Source organism: Euprymna scolopes, chromosome 10 (genome assembly GCF_053919585.1).
Source record: "Euprymna scolopes isolate OS-2025 chromosome 10, ASM5391958v1, whole genome shotgun sequence".
In the NCBI taxonomy this organism is placed as follows: domain Eukaryota; kingdom Metazoa; phylum Mollusca; class Cephalopoda; order Sepiida; family Sepiolidae; genus Euprymna; species Euprymna scolopes.
Window position 1 is genome coordinate 424,861 of NC_136491.1, and position 20,833 is coordinate 445,693.

Consider the following 20,833-nt stretch of genomic DNA (forward strand, 5'->3'; position numbering starts at 1 on the left):
GGTTAAACTCCTGCGGTGGGACAAAAATTTCTTCAATGATGTTGTCTTCTTGCTGCTTCCAGAACACCTCCAAATACTCAGCGTATCTGTTTTTTTAATCAGATCCTCGGACACTCGGTCCAGGACATGTAATGATGTTGCATAGTTGGAAGGCACCTTGTCCAGTTTATCCTGGTGCCATGGGAGCTCCACATAGTTGCCGTTCCGCAGCTGAACCGTCTCTTCGAATCGTTTTATCAATTCCTGGTCATAGTTTGAGAATCCTCCACGGTCAGGAACCCCAAAGATTCTAGGCTGACCATCTGCTCCAGCCCTCTTTGCACAGCACTGTCAGAGAAGCAATCCTTGAAGGAATCGAAGTAGGTTGACTGAGCCTCCAGCACGAAACACAGATGGGAGGTATCGACCTGAGGAGTAGTTTCCATGATGGAATTGAAAGATAGGTGAGTAACTTTGCATGAGGGGACATCATCAAAAAGGAAGGAATCGATCCTCCCGAATGGGTCCAGGTGCTGAATCAGGTCCAAGCCAGTTACCCCACAAATAGTTATTAACTTGGACTTCGTCCCGAACAGCCCGCCTCCTCAAAGGCATGTAACAGCGACTGTAAATTGCGAAGCCGGACCGAAAAATCAATGGCGTCAGATACCAAGACCGGACAAGTCACAGTGTTTCCTGAACCAAAGTTTGTATTGAGTACAACCTCCGTGAACTGCTTGCGACATTCTCCAAGAAATGTAGACAACCTAAGTTGTTGGCAGGCCCCAACGGGCCCAACTGGACACAGACTCTCAAGTACATCGGCCAATAAATGTGCACCCGCTGCCGGTGTCCAATAGGCAATTCACAAAGATTGCCCTGGCACCACACGAAAAGGTGACAGATAAGATGGGGGGGCAATGCGCTCGAGTAGCCAGTTAAGTCAGCGCATGCCACATCCACACTGAAGGATAGAGAAACCTAAGTCCATTGGTTGGTTTTCCATGTCACGTTGCAGCCGGGCGGCGGCGGCACAGCAATGGCCTTTAATTAGTATCCTTTGATAGCCTCGCCAGTTAGCATGAGTATGGATGATAATGGCGGCACTCTTTTATCCGTGAGGGCTATCATCTCTCCCTTCAATTCGTGTGGAAATTTCCAAAAGAGTATTTTCGACATAAGTCGAGCTCCACTCGAATTGTCAGCCGAGAAATCACAAGAGAGGGAGTTTCCCAGCTCCTCCAACAATGATGCTGTTCTGAAGATAAAATCCCTTATTTCTGATAGGGGGAAATTCTTTTTGGATGTAAAATCCAGGATGTCCTCGAATAATCTGTCAATAGTGCCATCAAGGTCCAAAAAAAATTGTCTTTGAGGATGGACATTGCTCAAGAATAGTTGGCGTCTGTGCAACTAAGGTGGTTGATCAGGTGCAAGGCCTTGTCAGAGAGGGAACACTTTAAAAAGTTAAACCTCTCTGTGTCATTAGCCATGCTAACCACACAATTCTCAAATTTGGCAAGAAAATTCTAAAACCTCAGGTGGTCGGCGGCTACTTCCTGGCCGCTAAAGGAAGGCCCTGTTATTTGCAGCTGAGGGAGTTTAACAATAAAGGAGGTAGCGGCTCTCCCCGTATTAGAGGATCCTCTCGAGAATTGAGGCATAGATTCCTCATAAGGTTGAGAAGGCACAAAAACATTGTCTAATTCCGCCAGGGCATCCAGGTATTCAGATTTTCGGGGCAGCCAATCTCTCAGCGGGGGTTCTCCCATCGAGGTGGTATAACTTGTTCATGCATGCCTCCAATTCGTCAATAAACTGTAAAATCTCCTTCTTATATATGCTGTATGCTAGGGACTTTATGTCACCACTGCAAGCTGATAGCCGACCCAGAATCTTCTCTGTGAATGATTCCCTTAAAATCAGTAACTCATTCCTAGAGGGTCCATTTGGCCAAATGTAAGGAATTAAAGATGATACCAAAAAAAAGGTTACTGAGTTATCCTTTGCAAGATGTGAAAAAAAATCCATTTTGTCGGGGAGCATGTTACCCAAGTGGTTAATTGCGCATCCAGAGTTGCAAAGGATACCCTTTGCGCCCCTTTCCACTGGGCACAAGTAACAGTGTAATTTAGCAGGAACAATATAGGGCGACGGGAACAATGTAGCAGTAAGGTGACAAGAGTCGGTCAGATTTAACTGTTCACTAATCACAAGTGAAGTTATTTGGTTGGAGGCTGCCTTTTTATAACAAGTAGGAGCATGCCTCCCACCACTGCCCCTAGCCTATTTATTCCTCATAGCATCTTTAACTTGGGCTGGATTATTTCCCCAGACGCAAGCAACACCAAACGTGAGTTTTTTTGTTTGTTTTTTTTTTTTACACAGTGATCACCACTTATCAAGGCCCGGAAGCCACTCAGGGATAAGGGTTATTGCAAGTACATTACGTTAGTGTGGAGATTTGATGAAGTGTTTACTTAAGGGGGCGGTTCATTAGGAATTTGTTAACGTTGGACTTGAAGACATCCAAGTTGTAGTCCGATGGGAAGCAGGCAGACGGAACAGAGTTCCACAGGCGTGCAGTTCTAAGAAAGAAGCTTTGTACATGGAATCCATGTTTTGATTTAGGCACAGATATAGAGTGGAGGAAATTTTTCACAGTGGATTCGGCTAGACGGGTGTTTTTTGTGAAAGATTGGCGAGGGGGGACCAAAGATTGGAGTTCAGACGAGCACCTGCCATGGAAATAACGATAAAACAAGGATAGGCTCGCAACGTCTCTTCTGTGGGAGAGAGGTTGCAGGGTAGAGAAAAGGTAATCCCCCACTAAGCCACAAAGTCTATTTTGTACTCTGTCAAGGCAAGATAGGCTGTTTTTAGCAGCTCCTGCCCAGATATGGCAGCAGTATTCCATCCTTGGACGTACTTGGCTTTTATATAGATAGAGAATTGCATCAGTAGTGAGATATCTTCTGGAGCGGTAGAAGGATCCCACAATCTTTCCAGCGACCTTGGCAACAGACTTGATGTACGTGTTCCATTTCAGATCAGGAGTAAAGGTCAAACCCAGAAGCTTGTCAAAACATGGGGCCTCTCCCAGACGAGAGCCATATCCCAATTGATGCCAGATGGGGATCAGAGCGTTGATGATGGAAGGATAAGAGTTTGGTTTTGGATGCATTAAAGGTAACCAGCCACGTCTTACCCCACTGAAACACGCACTCGAGATCAGAGGAGAGAGAATCAGAGAGAACTTTGTCATTTACAGCCTTTGATGTGTTGCCGTAGATGGTCGTGTCATCAGCATAGATGTCAACGAATGATTTAAGTATGTGTTTAGGGAGGTCATTGATGTAGATCAGGAAGAGAGTTGGGCCCAGGATTGACCCCTGAGGGACTCCAGCATTTATATTGCAGGCCTCCGATTTTTGGTCCATCTACCACTACTCTTATGAGCCTATCGGAGAGAAATGATTAAATGATTGAGAAAACATTTCCAGTTATACCGTAGCTGGAAATCTTGTGAAGTAGACCCTTATGTCATACCTTGTCGAAGGCCTTTGATATGTCAAGAGCAATTGCTCTAGAAAGGAAACCTTTGTCAAGAGATTCACTAATCCTGTGGGATATAACCGTCAGCACATCTGCGGTAGATCTTGCAGAGCGGAAACCATATTGTGTGTCACTAAGAAGCTGCTGAGGTGGTTGACTATTTCTCTATTTAATATGGATTCCAGCAACTTACTCATAACACACAGGAGACTTATTGGTCTGTACTGAGAGGTAGATGACTTATCACTTGAATTCTTAAATACAGGGTAAACTGATGAGGTCTTCCAGGGAGTCGGAAAGCACTTCTCCTTAAGGCAGCGCTTAAATAGTTTTGTAAGTATGGGAGCTAGTTCTGGTTGAAGCTTTTTTAACACTATAATTGGGATGCCATCAGGGCCAGTTGCTTTACTGGAATCAAGGTTCTTGATTAGCTTGGCGACCTCATGCACGGATATTTGTATGTTACCTAGCTTGTTCTGTGTTATAGGAGGAAATATGGGGAGTTGATGGCCTTCGTCGCATGGGGTAGAATTAGATGCAAAGTTCTTTGCAAATAGTTTGGCCTTGTCTGACGCTGACGAGATGACCTCTGGTCCATTGATAATGGTTGAGATAGAACGCACACTTCTGTTCAGGATCCTATTATTTGCCAAAACTGGTGGGAACCAAGCCGCTGATCAGCTACCTTGGATTTAACAGACTGGGCATATAGCTCTCTTGCATTTTTTATTACTCTTTTACAGTGGTTGCTGGCAGTCTCCATTTTTTTTTTTTTGACAATATATATATATATGTGTCTTGCCAACATAACTCCCAAAGTTAAGCAATTATGAGGCTGGCCAGTAATAGATGGGTTACCATTTTGGGAATGCTAGGTGCCGTATGTGTTGGAGACAACTCCTGCATCTAGCATCACGCTTGGTCGTCTTGCCATTACGACCAAGTGTTTCTTTAAACTAAGTCAAGAGCAAGTCACAGAAAAAAGGAGAGATAACAAGTGTTTGTAAATATGAACAACTGTTTGTAGGCCTTATGGTCTACAATAGCTGAGGTAATATCACGTAACGACAAATTGCTGAACGAAATTATCGTATTTTTAGCAAAATGTGCAGTTATTTATCGATTTTTTTTTTTTTTTTTTTTTTTGGTCTCAATTCTTCAAACCATTTCCTATTTAATGGTATATTAGCAATATTGGGCTCACTACAAAGATTCAAAAGTAGTTTTTTTCGTACAGATAATGAAAATATATATATATCTTTTTTTCTTTTTTTTTTTGCTAATCTGAAAGAATAATTATTATTTACATATTCAACGAATTTCACACTTCAAAACACAAAAGATGAAAAATTAAACACATTCAAAATTCGGATTTTCAAACTTAAAATCTGATACGTGCACAGTAGGTATCTCCAAAACAATGTGAAAAATGGAGCGCATTGTTCCCGTGACGTTAGACTTGTGTTAACTATACGAACTATGGAAAAGCAGAAGCCACTTAATGATTTTTTAAAACCTTTGTTTATCTTCTTCAAACTGCAATCAATAATCAATCTTTGTTATAATTTTGTTAGGTTTTAAGATTTACACAGTTTAACGATTAATAATATTATAAACATTTGTATATTAAATATGAAATACGGTTTTACTTTTGGTTACCTACGGGCTTCCATATTTTGTTCGGTAAAAAGAGACGAACAAAATATGAGGGGGGGGGCCTACAAAATGCTTAATATTTGTGCAATAATATTTTCAAATCGGTTTTAATCTGGCGATGAAATAGCTGACAAGAGCCATAGTAAAAACTTTATATTTTTTTTAAAAATTCATCACAATTATTTAAAAATCTATGTTGTAACGGAACATTTTGAAATAATGGAATTTTAATCTTTTAAAAATTAATTGATGTTTACGAAGTTTCTTTTTCTTGGCAATTCAACTGATTATAGTATATATTAATTCGAAAAAGGGTTTGTATTACTGTACACATAGATTCGAAAAAGTTGTCAAAAAACAAACATATAACAAATAAATATTATCAAAGGCAAGATGATACTTTTCTACCAAACTGGATACATTGTTGTTGTTTTTATTGAATGTAACATGTTTATTCAGCTCGAAAAACATGCAGTGTTTTGTTTACCAATGTATTGGAAAATTCAAAATGGCGCCCGCTCGACACTCTCTTTAAGATGGTAAGTTTGGGGAAAGGTGTTATAAATAATAAACTAGACAAAATACTATTAAAAAACCACCGAATATATGTCAACTTATGTCACGGTAACATATAATGAGCGAATTTCTAGCAGTATTTTGTCTAGTTTATTATTTATAACATCTTTTCCTGAACTTACCGTGTTAAAGAGAGTGTCGGGCGCCATTTTGAATTTTCCAATACATCGGTAAACACTGTATGCTTTTCGAGTTGAATAAACATGTTACATTGAATAAAAACACGAAAAATATATCCAGTTAGGTAGAAAAGTAACTTATCTTGCCTTTGATAAAATTTATTTGTTATATATTTGTTTTTTGACAACTTTTTCGAATCTATGTGTACAGTAATACAAACCCAAAGTCGTCATGTTTCATAATAAATAGAAATTTCGATAGATTTAAATATATTTTGTTTGAATTTCGAAAAAATAAATATGGGGGGAGGGGAGAACACGCACTAAAATAATATTTCCCCTCATATATTTTACGGAAACTGCATTTTATATGTAATTTCATTCTAAAATGGATAAGTATAGAAAATTTCACGAAAATCTGACCATTAGTTGATTTTTGCTAGATTTATTAAACACGGGTATGTTCACATAGGAACTTTATTTAAAAGCGCCAATTATGTAAACACGATTTTCGTCTCGCAATTTCATTATTTTCGTTCGATGAAAATTTTTTTTTTAAATTATTACTGGTTTATTTTGCCCTTCTTTTAAATGGTACAAAAGTTATACTGATAATATTAATTTATAATAAAGTTACATCATGTTACATATAGGGTGGGGTAATTAATTCTGTGGTAAATTTTGGCAGTCCCTAGTGCACAGTTGTTATTTTGTTTATGTTTTTTATCTACAATACCCACCCTTCCCAAAATACAATATATTTTGTTCAGTTTCGGCTGATTAAGCATATTTGTAATCACAAATAAGGGGCGGGGGTTATAGGCAAAATATATATATATACAAATATCCATTATGAAAAAAGAAGTGCACCGTTATAACGTTCATTCATCACTTAATGATCGGTGAAAATTCCGTATTGATTGGATAATTACTTCATTTTTAAAGAGAGACTCCATCACAAAAATACTCTCTCTTTCCGTTTTGGCTGTGCCTAATGTTGGACGAGTCGATCACAGAAACCAGTGGCAGTATGCCATTTTAACCATGCAGATAAAAGTTATATGAATGCAATAATTCATGACTCCTTTAGCCAGACACATTTGCATCAGAGAAAATCTGGCATTTTCGTCCAAGCATTACCTCTATCAATTGTTACTCGAAATTCAAATGTGAAATTACTTTCTAGAAATCAAAATATTTGCTTTAGTGCAGATATGAGAAATGAAGTTGCAAGTCAAGTAGAGATCACAAAGACTAAATGCCATTTCTTTCGGAGACATGAACCAACGACTGAAGTTAAAGAGAAGACCGGACCTTAATAATATTTCAGACCAAAGTAATAGAGATTGTCCCCTCTCGCGAGCAAAGTTAGATACAAGGTCAGTTTTTAATATAGAAAAAAATGGGGCACTCTGGATTGGGACAAAATTAAGATTGTCTCAGTCTAGAAGTATTCTGTTATAGTTAAAGTAAATCAATATTTCTAATGATTTAAAGTGTCCACCAATATGCGCCATGTGAAACGTCGCGTGACTGCACGCACGAACGTACATTTCAGTAAGAATCGCTACAACGAAGGCGGTGAAATAGCGCAAAATAGTACCAGAATCAAGGGGTTAATACCATGTAAATGGTAAATTGGCAACGGGTTTAAATATCAGATTCGTTGTCAGCGACACCGAAAACCTCTAAAAAAAAAAAAAAAAAAAAAAAAAATTTATTGGCCGGTGTTCTGTTGTAGTTAAAGTAAACATTTACCTTCCGTTTTTATTCAAATTATTATTTAAAAAAAAACAAAAATAAAGAAAAATCTTTATGGTGTATGTACTCATCACGGAATGAAGAGGTCATATTTCAAAAACTGCGTAAATTGACTAAATAGTTTTATTTTTAACTAAGAAAATAAAAGGTATTTTTTTAGATTAGGTCCAACTCCACAATTTTCTTTTAAATTACAACTTTTAAAGTTTTTTTTCGACTATGCTGAATACGGAAATCGCATTGAAACTTTGCAGAAATAAGTAGTTATCGAGATATAAAAAGTTGTATTATGCATTGTATTCTTTGGCGGCCATCTTTATTACGCGCATGTTTATGGTGCGCGCGCGTAAAAAAGATGGCCGCCAAAGAATACAATGCATAATACAACTTTTTATATCTCGATAATTACGTATTTCTGCAAAATTTCAATGCGATTTCCGCAATCAGCATAGTAGAAAACCTATAAAAGTCGTCATTTAGAAGAACATTGTGGAGGTGGACCTAATCTAAAAATTTACCCATAATTCGAATTTGCGAGATCAGATTTGTAATGCTAACGATTTCACATTAACAGCTTACATCGTTTAAAAATGATTTTCTGAAGAAAAAATAAAATTATTCGATCAATTTACCCAATTTTTGGAACATGATATCTTCGTTCCGTATCATAAAATTTTTTCTGCATTTTAGTTTTTAAAAATAAGTTTAATTCTAAATAAGCGCCTATATTTCTAATTCGAGGTGATAAGATATGGAATGGTGGTCAATCGTAATAATACTTGAAATAATAATTGAGATACAAAAAGCTACTATGAATTAAGTTTATTTTGTGACAAAAAATATGTTATTGTTGTTGTTTCCTCAAACGAATGATCAACTCTTTTACAAAAAATCTAAAAATGTGTGTGATGTCAGATCTCTATTCTCTTTCATTGCTGTGCAAGATTTGTTACTTTAAATAACTTTTAAAGTTCTTGATTAAAATGAATTTAAACAATACAAACCTTTGCAGGCGCTTATGAGGTAATATCCATACTGTGTGATATCACTGAAGGCCAGAAAAACAACTGGCCGAGTATGACCGGAACAAGTGAGCGGGGTCTGCCTTAAGTTGGACATCTTCACCATATGTAAAAATTATACGCGCGTGTTCAGGATATTTTTACTTTTATTCTCCCCAGTTTTTTTTTAGTTTTTTTTTTTTTTTTTATGAATCCCAGGCTCAACTCGCTATGCAAGTATATATATATAAAATATATATATGTATCGCAGGAATTATGACCTGATGTGAGAATATACGGTGTAGATAAGCAGAAGTGAAGTGTGCTAGTGTGTATCTACGTAACTGCACAGCACAATAGCTGCTAAGTCTGTGCGTGTTGTTAGTAAAAAAATGCACACTTGGTATTTCTGAAACACCGCCGCTCAATTTACTTCCGGTTCGCTCCGCAGTAAATAGACGATGCGGCGAAACTTTTTTTTAATAAAAAAAGAAAAGAAAAATAATATATGCTTTCAGAGCATTATTAATGTAGATTTTAAAATAAAATAATTCGGCTTTTATTAATACATTATTTTTTATGTAAATAAAATTGATGACATTTTCCTCGTCTTTTTTTTTTTTCAGTATCTGTTGCTGTTAAATATCCGCTTTAACCAAACAATATTTAAAAAAAAACTTAACTTGAGCCCCGCACATTATCCAACCCCCACCTTCATCATACAGTACACACACACACACACACACACACACACACACACACAATGATTACATATAAACAGTCTTTACAAAGTTACCAGTAAAAATTTTAAAAAAAAAAAAAAACAATATCTTAGAGTTATGGATCATTGATCCATTAATGATCCATAATTCTAAGATATTGATCATTTTCGCATATAAATTTTACGTGGAATGATCATCTGCCTCCGGTCCATCAGATTATAGTAATCCCCCATATATACTATTTTTAAGGACATCTATATATATATATATATATATATATATATATATATATATATATATATATATATATATATATATATATATATATATTTTATTACATTTTCACCCCATACAAGGCACATTGCCACTTTGGTGTAGGGGGCTACTAACAGGGGCAACAACTACTGGGGTACTATGTAGGGCAGTCAGTACAGTTGGGGAAGCAGGGACTTGGAATGGAATTCCAAAGTCTAACGGTTCTGGGAAAGAAACTACTGGAGTAGAAAGATCTTTTACATCTAGGGATCTCTACAGTGTGAGGGTGGGATTTTGCAGCCTGTCAGGTCTGTCGAGGGTGTTCACGTCGTGGGGGCACAAGTGCTTGCAGTTCGTCAGAGCATTCACCATTATAATACTTATAGAACAGGCAGAGGGATGCAACATCTCGTCGATGGGACAGAGGCTGAAGCTTACATGACAGTTCAGGGCCTATCAGATTTGCGACTCTCTTTTGAACCTTGTCAAGGAGCGAGAGACTAGTAGCCGATGTACCAGCCCAAATATGACAGCAATACTCCATACATGGGCGAATGGTTGCCTTATAGAGGTACAGGATACTTTCGGGTGTTAGTAGTTTTCTAGCACGGTAGAGAGAGCCCACCTTTCTTGCAGTAGCCTTGGCAATGCCCTCGATGTAATTGTTCCAACTCATGTTTCCTGTGAACGTTAGGCCAAGGAGCTTGAAAGACATACTCTCAGATAAAGAGTCGTTGGTCATTGCTATAGGTGGTAGAGAAGGTTTCTTGTAATTATTGAATGAAACTAGTTTAGTCTTGGCGGCATTGAACGTGACCTTCCATTTTTGTCCCCATTCCACTACAGATTGGAGATCATCCTCTAGTGCTTCTGCCATTTCTTTAGATATGTATTCATTTGTTTTCCTGTCGTGTCTGTTATAGAGTGTGGTGTCATCAGCATATATACCCATCTCAGAGGAAATTTTGTCGGAGAGGTCATTTATGAATATCAGGAACAGTAGAGGTCCAAGGATAGACCCCTGGGGCACTCCCGCATTTATATCATATTGTTTAGATGTATGACCGTCGAGGACAACCTGGATTTTTCTCTTATCTAAGAAGGATTTAATTATGTTAAGTATTCTACCAGTAATACCGTAAGATCTAATCTTCCTGAGGAGACCCTCATGCCACACCCTGTCAAAAGCCTTAGATATATCTAGAGCTACCACTCTGCTCTCCCCCGCTTTGTCCAGTGAATGGTATATACGTTCAGAGATTACAGTTAGGATGTCTGCTGTGGAACGGGCTTGTCTAAATCCATATTGTTTCTCAGTCAGAAGCTTAGCATCTGTAAGGTGATGGACTAGAGCATGGTTAATTAAGGTCTCAAATATTTTGGCAAAAAGTGGGAGGAGGCTAATGGGGCGATAATTTGATGGATCAGTTCTTTCGCCAGAATTCTTGAATATTGGTACCACAGAAGCAGTTTTCCAACAGCCCGGAAAGCAAGATTCATTAAGGCATTTGTTGTAGAGTTTGGAGAGAACTGGAGCTACTTCAGCTGAGCACTTTTTTAATAGCACAGCTGGGATGAGATCGGGTCCACATGCTTTTGAAGTGTCAAGGTTTCTTATGATAGTGTTATATCGCAAGATCCCCACACAGTTACATAAACGAACCACGGAACGAGGAGGAACTATGGAACAACAATGGCGGCGCGGAGACAAATGTTGTTTGTTGGCAAAATGTTCAGAGCCGTATTAAATACACATCGAGGTGTCAAAACACATCCACTCCCACACCCACGTCAACAGCATAACCCGCAAATCATCCGGGCGGGAAACACATTAACGGCATCAAGTAAATTAGGAGTGAAAATATTAATAATATACCTGACAACCCCTCTCACATGTACTTCAAACATAAATATTTAGGTCACGGAGTACGGTCGCGATGTGATTCCTACATAAACTGATTCGTAATGTTTACAGCTATGATTGGATATATACAATAGCATGTACTTGAGCAGGGGTGATTTGTAGATCGTCTAGCGTGGCGTCTGTCCGCATAGGAAATTCAGGTAGGGGGTGGTTGGAAGGGTCCAGTGTGGAGTTTGAGGCAAACCGACTGGCAAGCATATTAGCCTTTTCGGTTGCTGAGCAAACAACCTCGTGATTGTTGGTTAGTGGGGGAATTGTTGATTGCCCATTATTTACTACACTGTTGTAGATTTTCCAGAAGTCACGAGTTCCTAGTTTTTGTGCTTCGATGCGTTTTTTAGTGGTTTCCATAAATTCTCTCTTAGCTGTCGCTATTTCTTTCTTAATGTTACTTCTAGCTTCTATGTACTTCTGTCTGTTTGAACTGGACTTATGTCGGTTAAATCAGCGGTATGTATGCTGCCTTTGAGCAATGGCAGTTGCGCAAGTCGAAGTAAACCATTGGGGAGAGTAGGACTTGCTATAAAATTTCCGCATGGGAACATGTGTTTCAATTGCAGTTTTGAACCATTCAGTAGTCTCATTTGTACACTGTTCAGCAGGAAGAGAAAAAATATTTCCGCATGGGGCATCTCTGATAAGATCTCTGATGACTTCCCAGTCAGCCTTTTTATAATATCTCGTTGTTTTGAGCACTGGCTCTTCAGTTTTGGCTCTAGAGTTTAGGGCGATTTCAACCATTATCACTGCATGATCAGCGTTCCCAAGTGATCTGTCGGCATTCGTTATACAATCATCAGGAACTGTGGTCAAAAACAGATCTAAAAGTGATGCATGTTGTTCTTCCTGGTCAGGGAAACGGGTTGGAAAAGTAACAATTTGTGATAGGGAGTGAGATATAGAGAAGCTATGAGTTGTGCTGCCTGCTGCATCTGTGTAAGTAGAGAATCCAAGCCAGTTTTTGTGATGGAAATTAAAGTCACCAAATACATGTACTTGTGCGCTAGTGTCGATGGAGAGTGCTGTGTCTATGCTGTCAGAGACTTTGTTTATTATGGTGCAGTCTTGGGTCGAGGGAGAGCGGTAGAGAAAGTAAAAGTAGCTAATGTTGTGTTGCATGATTAGTCTAAAGCACATAAAGTACATAAATAGTTGGATGGCTGACTGGGATAGCTTCTGTACATTCATATCTGATCTACCTCTGCATTCCATGTTTAAAAAGGATGTGCCCTCTATAGTATCAGACCTGACTGAATGGTTAATTGTAGGCATAGACCGATTCATACCATCCAAAAAATTCCAACAAAAACCCAACAGCCAGCCATGGTTCTCCCCAGAATGTGCTGCTGCCATCGTGCACAGAAATCACTTTTTCCATATCTACCCACGTAATAGATATACTGAGACTAAAGTTGCATATTAAATAAAGAAGTAGTCAACTACCTCAGCAGAAACAAACTTCTTAGGGACATGTAATATGGTTTCCGCTCCACAAGATCTACAGCAGATGTGCTAACGGTTATATCTCATAGGATTAGTGAATCTCTTGACAAAGGCTTCCTATCCAGGGCTCTTGACATATCAAAGGCCTTCGATAAGGTATGACATAAGGGCCTACTTCACAAGATTTCTAGCTACAGTATCATTGGAAATGTTTTCTCAATTATTAAATCATTTCTTTCCGATAGGTTCATAAGAGTAGTGGTTGACGGGCAGAAATACGAGGCTTACAGTATTAATGCTGGAGTCCCTCAGGGGTCCATCTTGGGACCAACTCCCTTCCTGATCTACATCAATGGTCTCCCAAAACACATACTTAAATCATTTGTTGACATCTATGCTGATGACATGACCATCTATGGCAACACATCAAAGGCCGTACTTTTAATGCATCCAAAACCAAGCTTCTATCTTTACATCATCAATGCTCTGATCCCTATCTGGCATCAATTGGAATGGATAGCTCTCGTCTTGGGGAGGCTCCATGTTTTGACAAGCTTCTGGGTTTGACCTTTACTCCTGATCTGAAATGGAACACGTACATCAGGTCTGTTGCCAAGGACACTGGGAAAATGGTGGGATCCTTCTAATGCTCCAAAAAATATCTCACTACTGATGCAATTCTCTATCTATATAAAACCAAGTATGTCCAAGGATGGAGTACTGCTGCCACATCAGAGTATAAAATAGACTTTGTGGCTTAGTGGGGGATGCCCTTTTCTCTTCCCTAGCCTCTCTCCCACAGAAGAGACGTTGCGAGCCTGTCTTTGTTTTATCGTTATTTCCATGGCAAGTGCTCGTCTGAGCTCGAATCTCTGGTCCCCCCTCGCCAATCTTTCATGAAAAACACCCGTCTAGCTGAAACTACTGTCATTAATTTTCCCCACTCTTTATCTGTGCGTAAATCCAAACATAGATTCCATGAGCAGAGCTTCTTTCTTAGAAGTGTATGACTGTAGAACTCTCTTCTGTTTGCCTGTTTCTCACCTGACTACAACTTGGATGTCTTCAAGTCCAACATAAACAAATTCCTGACAAACCGCCCTCTTAAGTAAAATACTCTATCAAATCTCCAATACAAATGATTACTACAATACTATCTCATTGATTATCTCATGATTCATTGTAACTATCTCATTGATTACTGTACATGCAATAACCCTTATCCCGAGTGGCTTTTGGACCTTGATAAGTGGTGACCTCCTTGTAAAAAAAAAAAAGTGAGGAAAAGGAAAATCTGAAGGTTCTTCAGGTTGTCGAATATCGGCCAGCAGTTATCTTTTGGCAATGATCCTCTCTGCTGTAACATCCAGTGGATAAGAACATGAGAGAGAAGAGAGATCTTTCTTTGAAGTTTGTCGAGTTCTCTCTACTGTCTAAAAGGGGCTGAAGAAGTTCCTTAGAGGACAGATGGAATTAATGCACTCTGTAAGCTGATTGGTCAGTGTGTGGCCAAATTGCTTAGTATAGACATTGATTTGCAGGCTTTCATATGCTTTAGACTAAATCTGCAACATAGCATTAGTTACTTATATTTTCTCTATTGTTTTCCCTCATTCGAAGACTTTACCCTAATCAGCCATGTCTCTGACAGCATAGATGCAGCATTCTCCCTAGATACCAGTGCCCAATTATATGTATTTGGTAACTTTCATGTCCACCACAGTAATTAGCTTGGCTTCTGTAGTAACACAGACACAACTGGTAGCATCACACATAACTTTTCTACATCCCATTCCTTGACACAGACAGTAAAGTTCCAGAGTCGTCTCCCAAATCAACAGGATTAGCAAGCCCCACTTCTGGACCTATTTCTAACCACAGTTCCTGAGGATTGTGTAACAAATGACTTTTTCCCACTTGGGAATGTTGATCATGTTGTAATAATGATAGACATCACCCTAAACTCTTGACCGCAAGTAGAAGAGCCATTGCTTAAAATAACAAGGTACTACAAAAAGGCTGACTGAGAAGGCATCAGAGATTATGTCAGAGATGCTCCATGGGGAAATATCTTTTCTTTTTGTTGTGGTTATTACTCTCTTATAATGATTTTTAGCATCTATAAATTTTTGCCTATTTGCACTTGACTTATGACGTACAAATCGGTGGAGTGTATGCTGTTTTTGTGCAATGACAGCTGCACAATCTGTAGTGAACCATGGGGGTGAGTGAGGCTTGCTATAATACTTCTGTGTGGGACATGTACTTCAATGCCCACTTTGCACCATTCAGTTGTCTAATTGGCACACTGTTCAGCAAGGAGAGAGAAGATCTTGGTCCATGGGGCATCTGATATGTACTCTGATGGCTTTCCTTTTGTAGTATCTCAACGTTTTGAGCAATAGTTCCTCACCTTGAGGTTGGGATTTGAGTGTGATGTCTACTGATACTACTAGGTGGTCTGTATACCCAAATGGACTGTAGGCATTAGTTATATAATCCTCAGATACTGTGGTAAAGAATAGGTCTAGAAGTAAAGTTTGCTTGTGGTCACTATCTAGGAGGCGGGTGTAGAACAGTGTGCAAATGAGGTTACTTAATGGTTCAAAGCAGCAATTGAAGTGCATATTCCCACACAGAAGTTTTATTGCAAACCCCACTTTCCCCAATGGTTCACTTCTACTTGCGCAGCTATCATTGCTCAAAGGCTACATGCATTCCGCAGACTTACCAGACATAAGTTCAGTACAAATAGATTAAAGTATACAGAAGCTAGAAATAATTGTAAAAGCGAAATAACCACAGCTAAGAGAAGACATACCAAAATCATCAGTAAACACATTGAGTTGCAGAAATTAGGAACTCATGATTTCTTAAAAGCTTATAACAGTGTAGTAAGTAATGGATAGTCAACAATTTCCCCACTATCCAACAATCATGAGATTGCTTGCACGGCAACCGAGAAGGCTAAACTGGTTGCTTGACGGTTTCTCACCAACTCCACTTTGGACTTAGCAAACGACTCTTCCCCAGATTTTCCTTTACAGACAGAAATCACTCTTAATGATCTGACAATCACCCCTTCCCAAGTTCATGATATCATAAAAAAACCTAGACACCTCAAAAGCACGTGGGTTTGATCTCATCCCAGCTATACCATTAAAAAATGCTCTGCTGAGGTTGCTCCAATTCTCTCCAAACTCTACAACAAATACCTTATCGAATCTTGCTTTCTTGACTGCTAGAAAATTGCTTATGTGATGCCCTAGATATATCTAAGGCCTTTGATAGGGTATGGCACGATGGTCTTCTCATGAAAATTAAATTATATGGTATTACTGGATGAATACTTAACATAATCATATCTTACGTAAATAAAAGAAAAATTTAAGTTGTCTTCAATGGTCATACGTCAAAACAACATGCTATAAATACAGGTGTGTCTGAAGGGTCGATCTTTGGACGTTTATTATTCCTCATATTAATAAATACTGTTAAAATACAACATTGAACCTGGTCAGCTATTTAGATAGGTGACCATTTGGGACTTCCAGGTGCTGTATGTGCTCTCTACATATCTTGGCATTGTTCTTAGTCGTCCTGAACTCCTTCTTGCCACTGGACTCAAGCAGTGCCAAATTAGGAGAGGTGTGGTTGGGGATTGCACAACTTTTGCCTCACAATTACATGCACAGCTACCCCTACAGAGGGTATCCTTTGTCTTTCAAGACTGAACAAAGGTATCGATCCATAAATAATCTCCCTGATAAAATTATCTCCGAGATAGGCATATTTGCTAATAATATCATGTGCTATAACAGACATGAGGAGAAAACAGATGAACACATATATAAGGAAATAGTTGAAACTTTAGAGGAAACAATCTGTAGTGGAATAGGGACATAAATGGATGGTAACATTCAAAGCTGCCAAGACTAAACTTCTTTTCTTTAATAATTGCAAGCAACCTTCTCAAACATTGATAGTTATGACTAATAATACACTACCTGAAAACTCTTTGTTCAAACTCCTAAGCTTAACATTCACAGGGAACATATATTGGAACAAATACATCAACGACATTACCAAGGCTGCTGCGAAGAAGGTGGACTTTCTCTACCGTTCTAGAAAGTTACTTACATCTGAGTATCCTGTACCTCTACAAGGCCACCATTCATCCATGCATGAAGTATTGTCGCCACATTTGGGCTGGGGCCTCTACTACTAGTCTCTCACTTCTAGACAGGCTAAAAAAAAAGTTGCCAATCTAATAGGTCACTCACTTTCAACCAAACTCTGACCTCTGTCCCATCGCTAAAATGTTGCATTTTTGTGCCTATTTTATAAATATTTTAATGAAAAGTGCTCTGACGAACTACAAGTCCTTATACTCCCTTGGCATAAATAGCCCCAACTAACCTCATAATCAGCAAAATCCCACCCTTACACTATAAATATGCCAAAAAGCCTTCTACTCAAATAATTTCTTCTCTGGAAGTGCTAGACTAGATTTTACCTGCTTTCCTGATTGTACTAGCATACAGAAATTCAAGCATAATGTGAACAAACATATTGCTGTTCAACTCCCTACATAGTATCCCTGCAAATCTTATCCCAAATAATAGCTCTTACATCCAAGTGGCACTATGCATTGTTTGTAGTGAAAAACAGTAAAAAAAATAAAATTAAATAAAAAGAATGTAAGGTTTCCTTAAACCATGTTTTATCATTTTCTTAAATGACGAAGACAAATTTAAACATTCAAGGTTTTTTTTAACCCATTCACTGTCTTTTTTTAGAAATTGACTACTAAATAAATCTCTGGCCAGGTCTTTATTTATTCCTATTTCTCTCAAATCTATCAATATCCCTTCCTCCTATGTTTTCTTCTTATTGTCTCCCCATGCCAATGTAAAGTGTTTTACATCTTTTAACCGACAGCCTCCTATTCTATACACAACTCCTTATACTGCCCAGATTTAATCTTTCTCTGTGATCATCAGATCTATGCATGTCTATAAGACTAAGATTATACATTCATTGTATCATTTTCATATCATTTCTCTCCATATAATCCTCATTGGCCAAGTTTCACTGATACATCAATTATACTTTCTACACATGCTTTTCATGTAATATCCCTATATATAATAAAAGAGGCGCAGTTTTCCCCCTCTCGCCCAAAATACTGTAGGTTTACAACAACAGATGGCACATACAAATTTATTACATTTACACTATAAGCCATTACCTTATTTAACTATAGAACGACATTTTAGGCACATTAATTCATATTAAAACATTACATTTATTCCTAGGAGTGACATCATCATAGCATACACAGGAAGTAATTCCAATTTTAATCCCTATTCTATAAGTCCTCTTACGACCCCGTTCTGCATTGCATGAATTTATACTTTTTCCTACTTTCCTGTGTCTACGCTGTCATTATTATTTTGTTAACAATCCCAAAATAGATTTTGTTTAAGGTATGAATAAATAAGTTGCTTTTACTCAGGTTATCCAGTATTCACAAAATGGATCCGATATTTGAAATAACGTAACAAAAATTTTCTGAAATCTAACATCTTATTATTTCATCATTTTAAAGCATTTTTTATTAATGTCGTTTTATTTTAATTTTTTTATCTTTTTGTTTTTTTCTGATGAGGCACACTACTGGATGCCAAACATTCATCCACTATTTCAGAGACTCCAATTGAGAGATCTTTTTAAGATTCTAACCGTCCATTAAATTGCAGTTTTTGTATATTTCTTGCACTTGGCTAACCAGGTGTATTGGCCAGGTAGATTTTTTTTTAAATTTTATTTTTCATGAGGCCAGTTGTTCTAATAATTACTGGAATATATAGAGATCTTCCTTCAAGTTTCTTTTAATGCTGTACATAAGACCTTGATATTTCATTATCTTCATCCTATTATCTCTGCTGAAACTAGAGTTGCTACTTTCTTCCCTTTTCTCCCATATCACTATGTCAGGTGTAGTAGCTCCGTTTTCTTTGTATGTAGCTCTAGGAATTGCATATGGATGATGTTTGACTTATTTCCAATTGTTCTTTCTGATATAGGTTCCAAGACTTGCTGCTACACTGGATATTCAATTTTTTACAGATGGTACAATGGAGATATAGTATTGTGACAAAATGTATTTGTTTGGTACCTTTAAATTAAACTTGCTTTTATGTCTTTGAAGTGTGTGGTTATTATACGATCCTACTTTTTTACAATTCTTTGCATTATCATTAAATCAAGCCAACACAAACTTAGAAACTTCTATAAAATAAAGAACCTTCTATTCCTTCAATGTTTCATTTATTTCCATTTTTATATGTACACATGCCATATATATATATATATATATATATATATATATATATATATATATATATATATATTAGTGGCCTGGCAAGGCCACAGGGGAGACAACAGAAGCAGCAAAACTAAAGCTGGCCTGCTTGGACACTATATATACAAAGGTAGGCATTGTGTATTGGTTTGAAAATATAGGTTCTTTTTTACTAATTGTCATAAAATTTAAACCATAGAATATTATAATCTTCAAAAAGCCTGCAAATTTTCATGTAGTTTCGTCCCATAAAACCAAAGATATGCCCATTTCAATATTCAATTTAACTATGAGTATATATTTATATTATGTCAGCCCCTTTAAGAAATGTGTTTCTTATCGTTCAGCAATTTTAGTTGAATTAAGCCAGCCAATTTAGCTCTTATGCATAGATCATCGTATAATGATTAGATCACCGTGACTGATTTAAAAATAAAAACGTTTAAATTCAACGCTGTTTCTTGCGGTTAATGTTAGCTGATTGGATACAGTCTTTTTAATGGAGCCAGAGATGGCTTGTGTTGCCGGATTCTAATCTGTCGACTGGTGTTAATCGTGACACCCTGCACTGAGGATTCTTGAAAGGATGAAACACTAGTGTCTGTAGGTATTTATTTATTATAGTAAATAATTATATATACACACACACACACACACACCAATTTTGGGGGCAATTTTATAAGTTTGAAATATCGGCGACTATTGATCAGAATTTAATAAATGAAGGTTTGTTGGAAAGCTAATGACCTGAATTGTGTAGTGGGCTATGTGACATTTGCCCTTAAGGTTGCACATTATTGTTAAAACGAGTGGGAGATCACTTTTCTATATCAATTTAATGTGAAATGAGCACCCACTTTATGGCCACCATTTTAGAACTATAATTTATTCATATAATTGAAATTACTCGTTTCCTGCGATTTTAACTGTTGTTTTCGTTTTCAGCACCCTCAAAAACCTACAATAGTGGTAATTTTAAAAGATTTTTTGTGAGTGGAAAGATACTGCACTTTTACCAATATTTCAATCATAGACATTTGTTTTCCTAGTTTTGCATATGAATTACAAAATATCTGATATTTTCCAAAACCTCTGGCCTTGATGGAGGGAAGACTAAAACTTGTTGCTATGGTTTCAAATGATCTGAAATAATAGCAAGGAGAGACTTGATTCAAAATATTTCTCATATGTTATATCTCCCCTCTTTCGTTTTCATACATAAAGTAAATTTCAGAGTGTATAAAGATTATTTGATACTGGAGATATTCAAAATCGTACCCTATTTCCAAAAGAGGGAAGTTATAACATATGAGACCAGGGACCACATCACACTTTCAAGCTGCACTGATCAGATAATAGAGGACAAAATCATGTTTATTCGGACCTTTAAATTGAACTAAGAATTGTAATTTGAAATATTAACAAAATTAATGAATAAAATGTTAAAAATACCAAAAACTGGCAATTATTCAATT

General features: G+C 37.5%; 1 protein-coding gene across 1 annotated transcript in view; it reads right to left on the bottom strand.

The window, feature by feature from the left end:
• The window catches only part of LOC145285773 (serine-threonine kinase receptor-associated protein-like), a 55,253-nt gene extending 46,157 nt beyond the window's left edge, over positions 1–9,096 (bottom strand). Inside the window, exon 1 of the mRNA XM_080134121.1 lies at positions 8,651–9,096. Within this exon, the coding sequence (XP_079990247.1) occupies positions 8,651–8,774 (124 nt within the window). The 5' untranslated portion in view covers positions 8,775–9,096. The remainder of the gene's footprint in view (positions 1–8,650) is intronic.
• Positions 9,097–20,833: the final 11,737 nt, after the last annotated feature.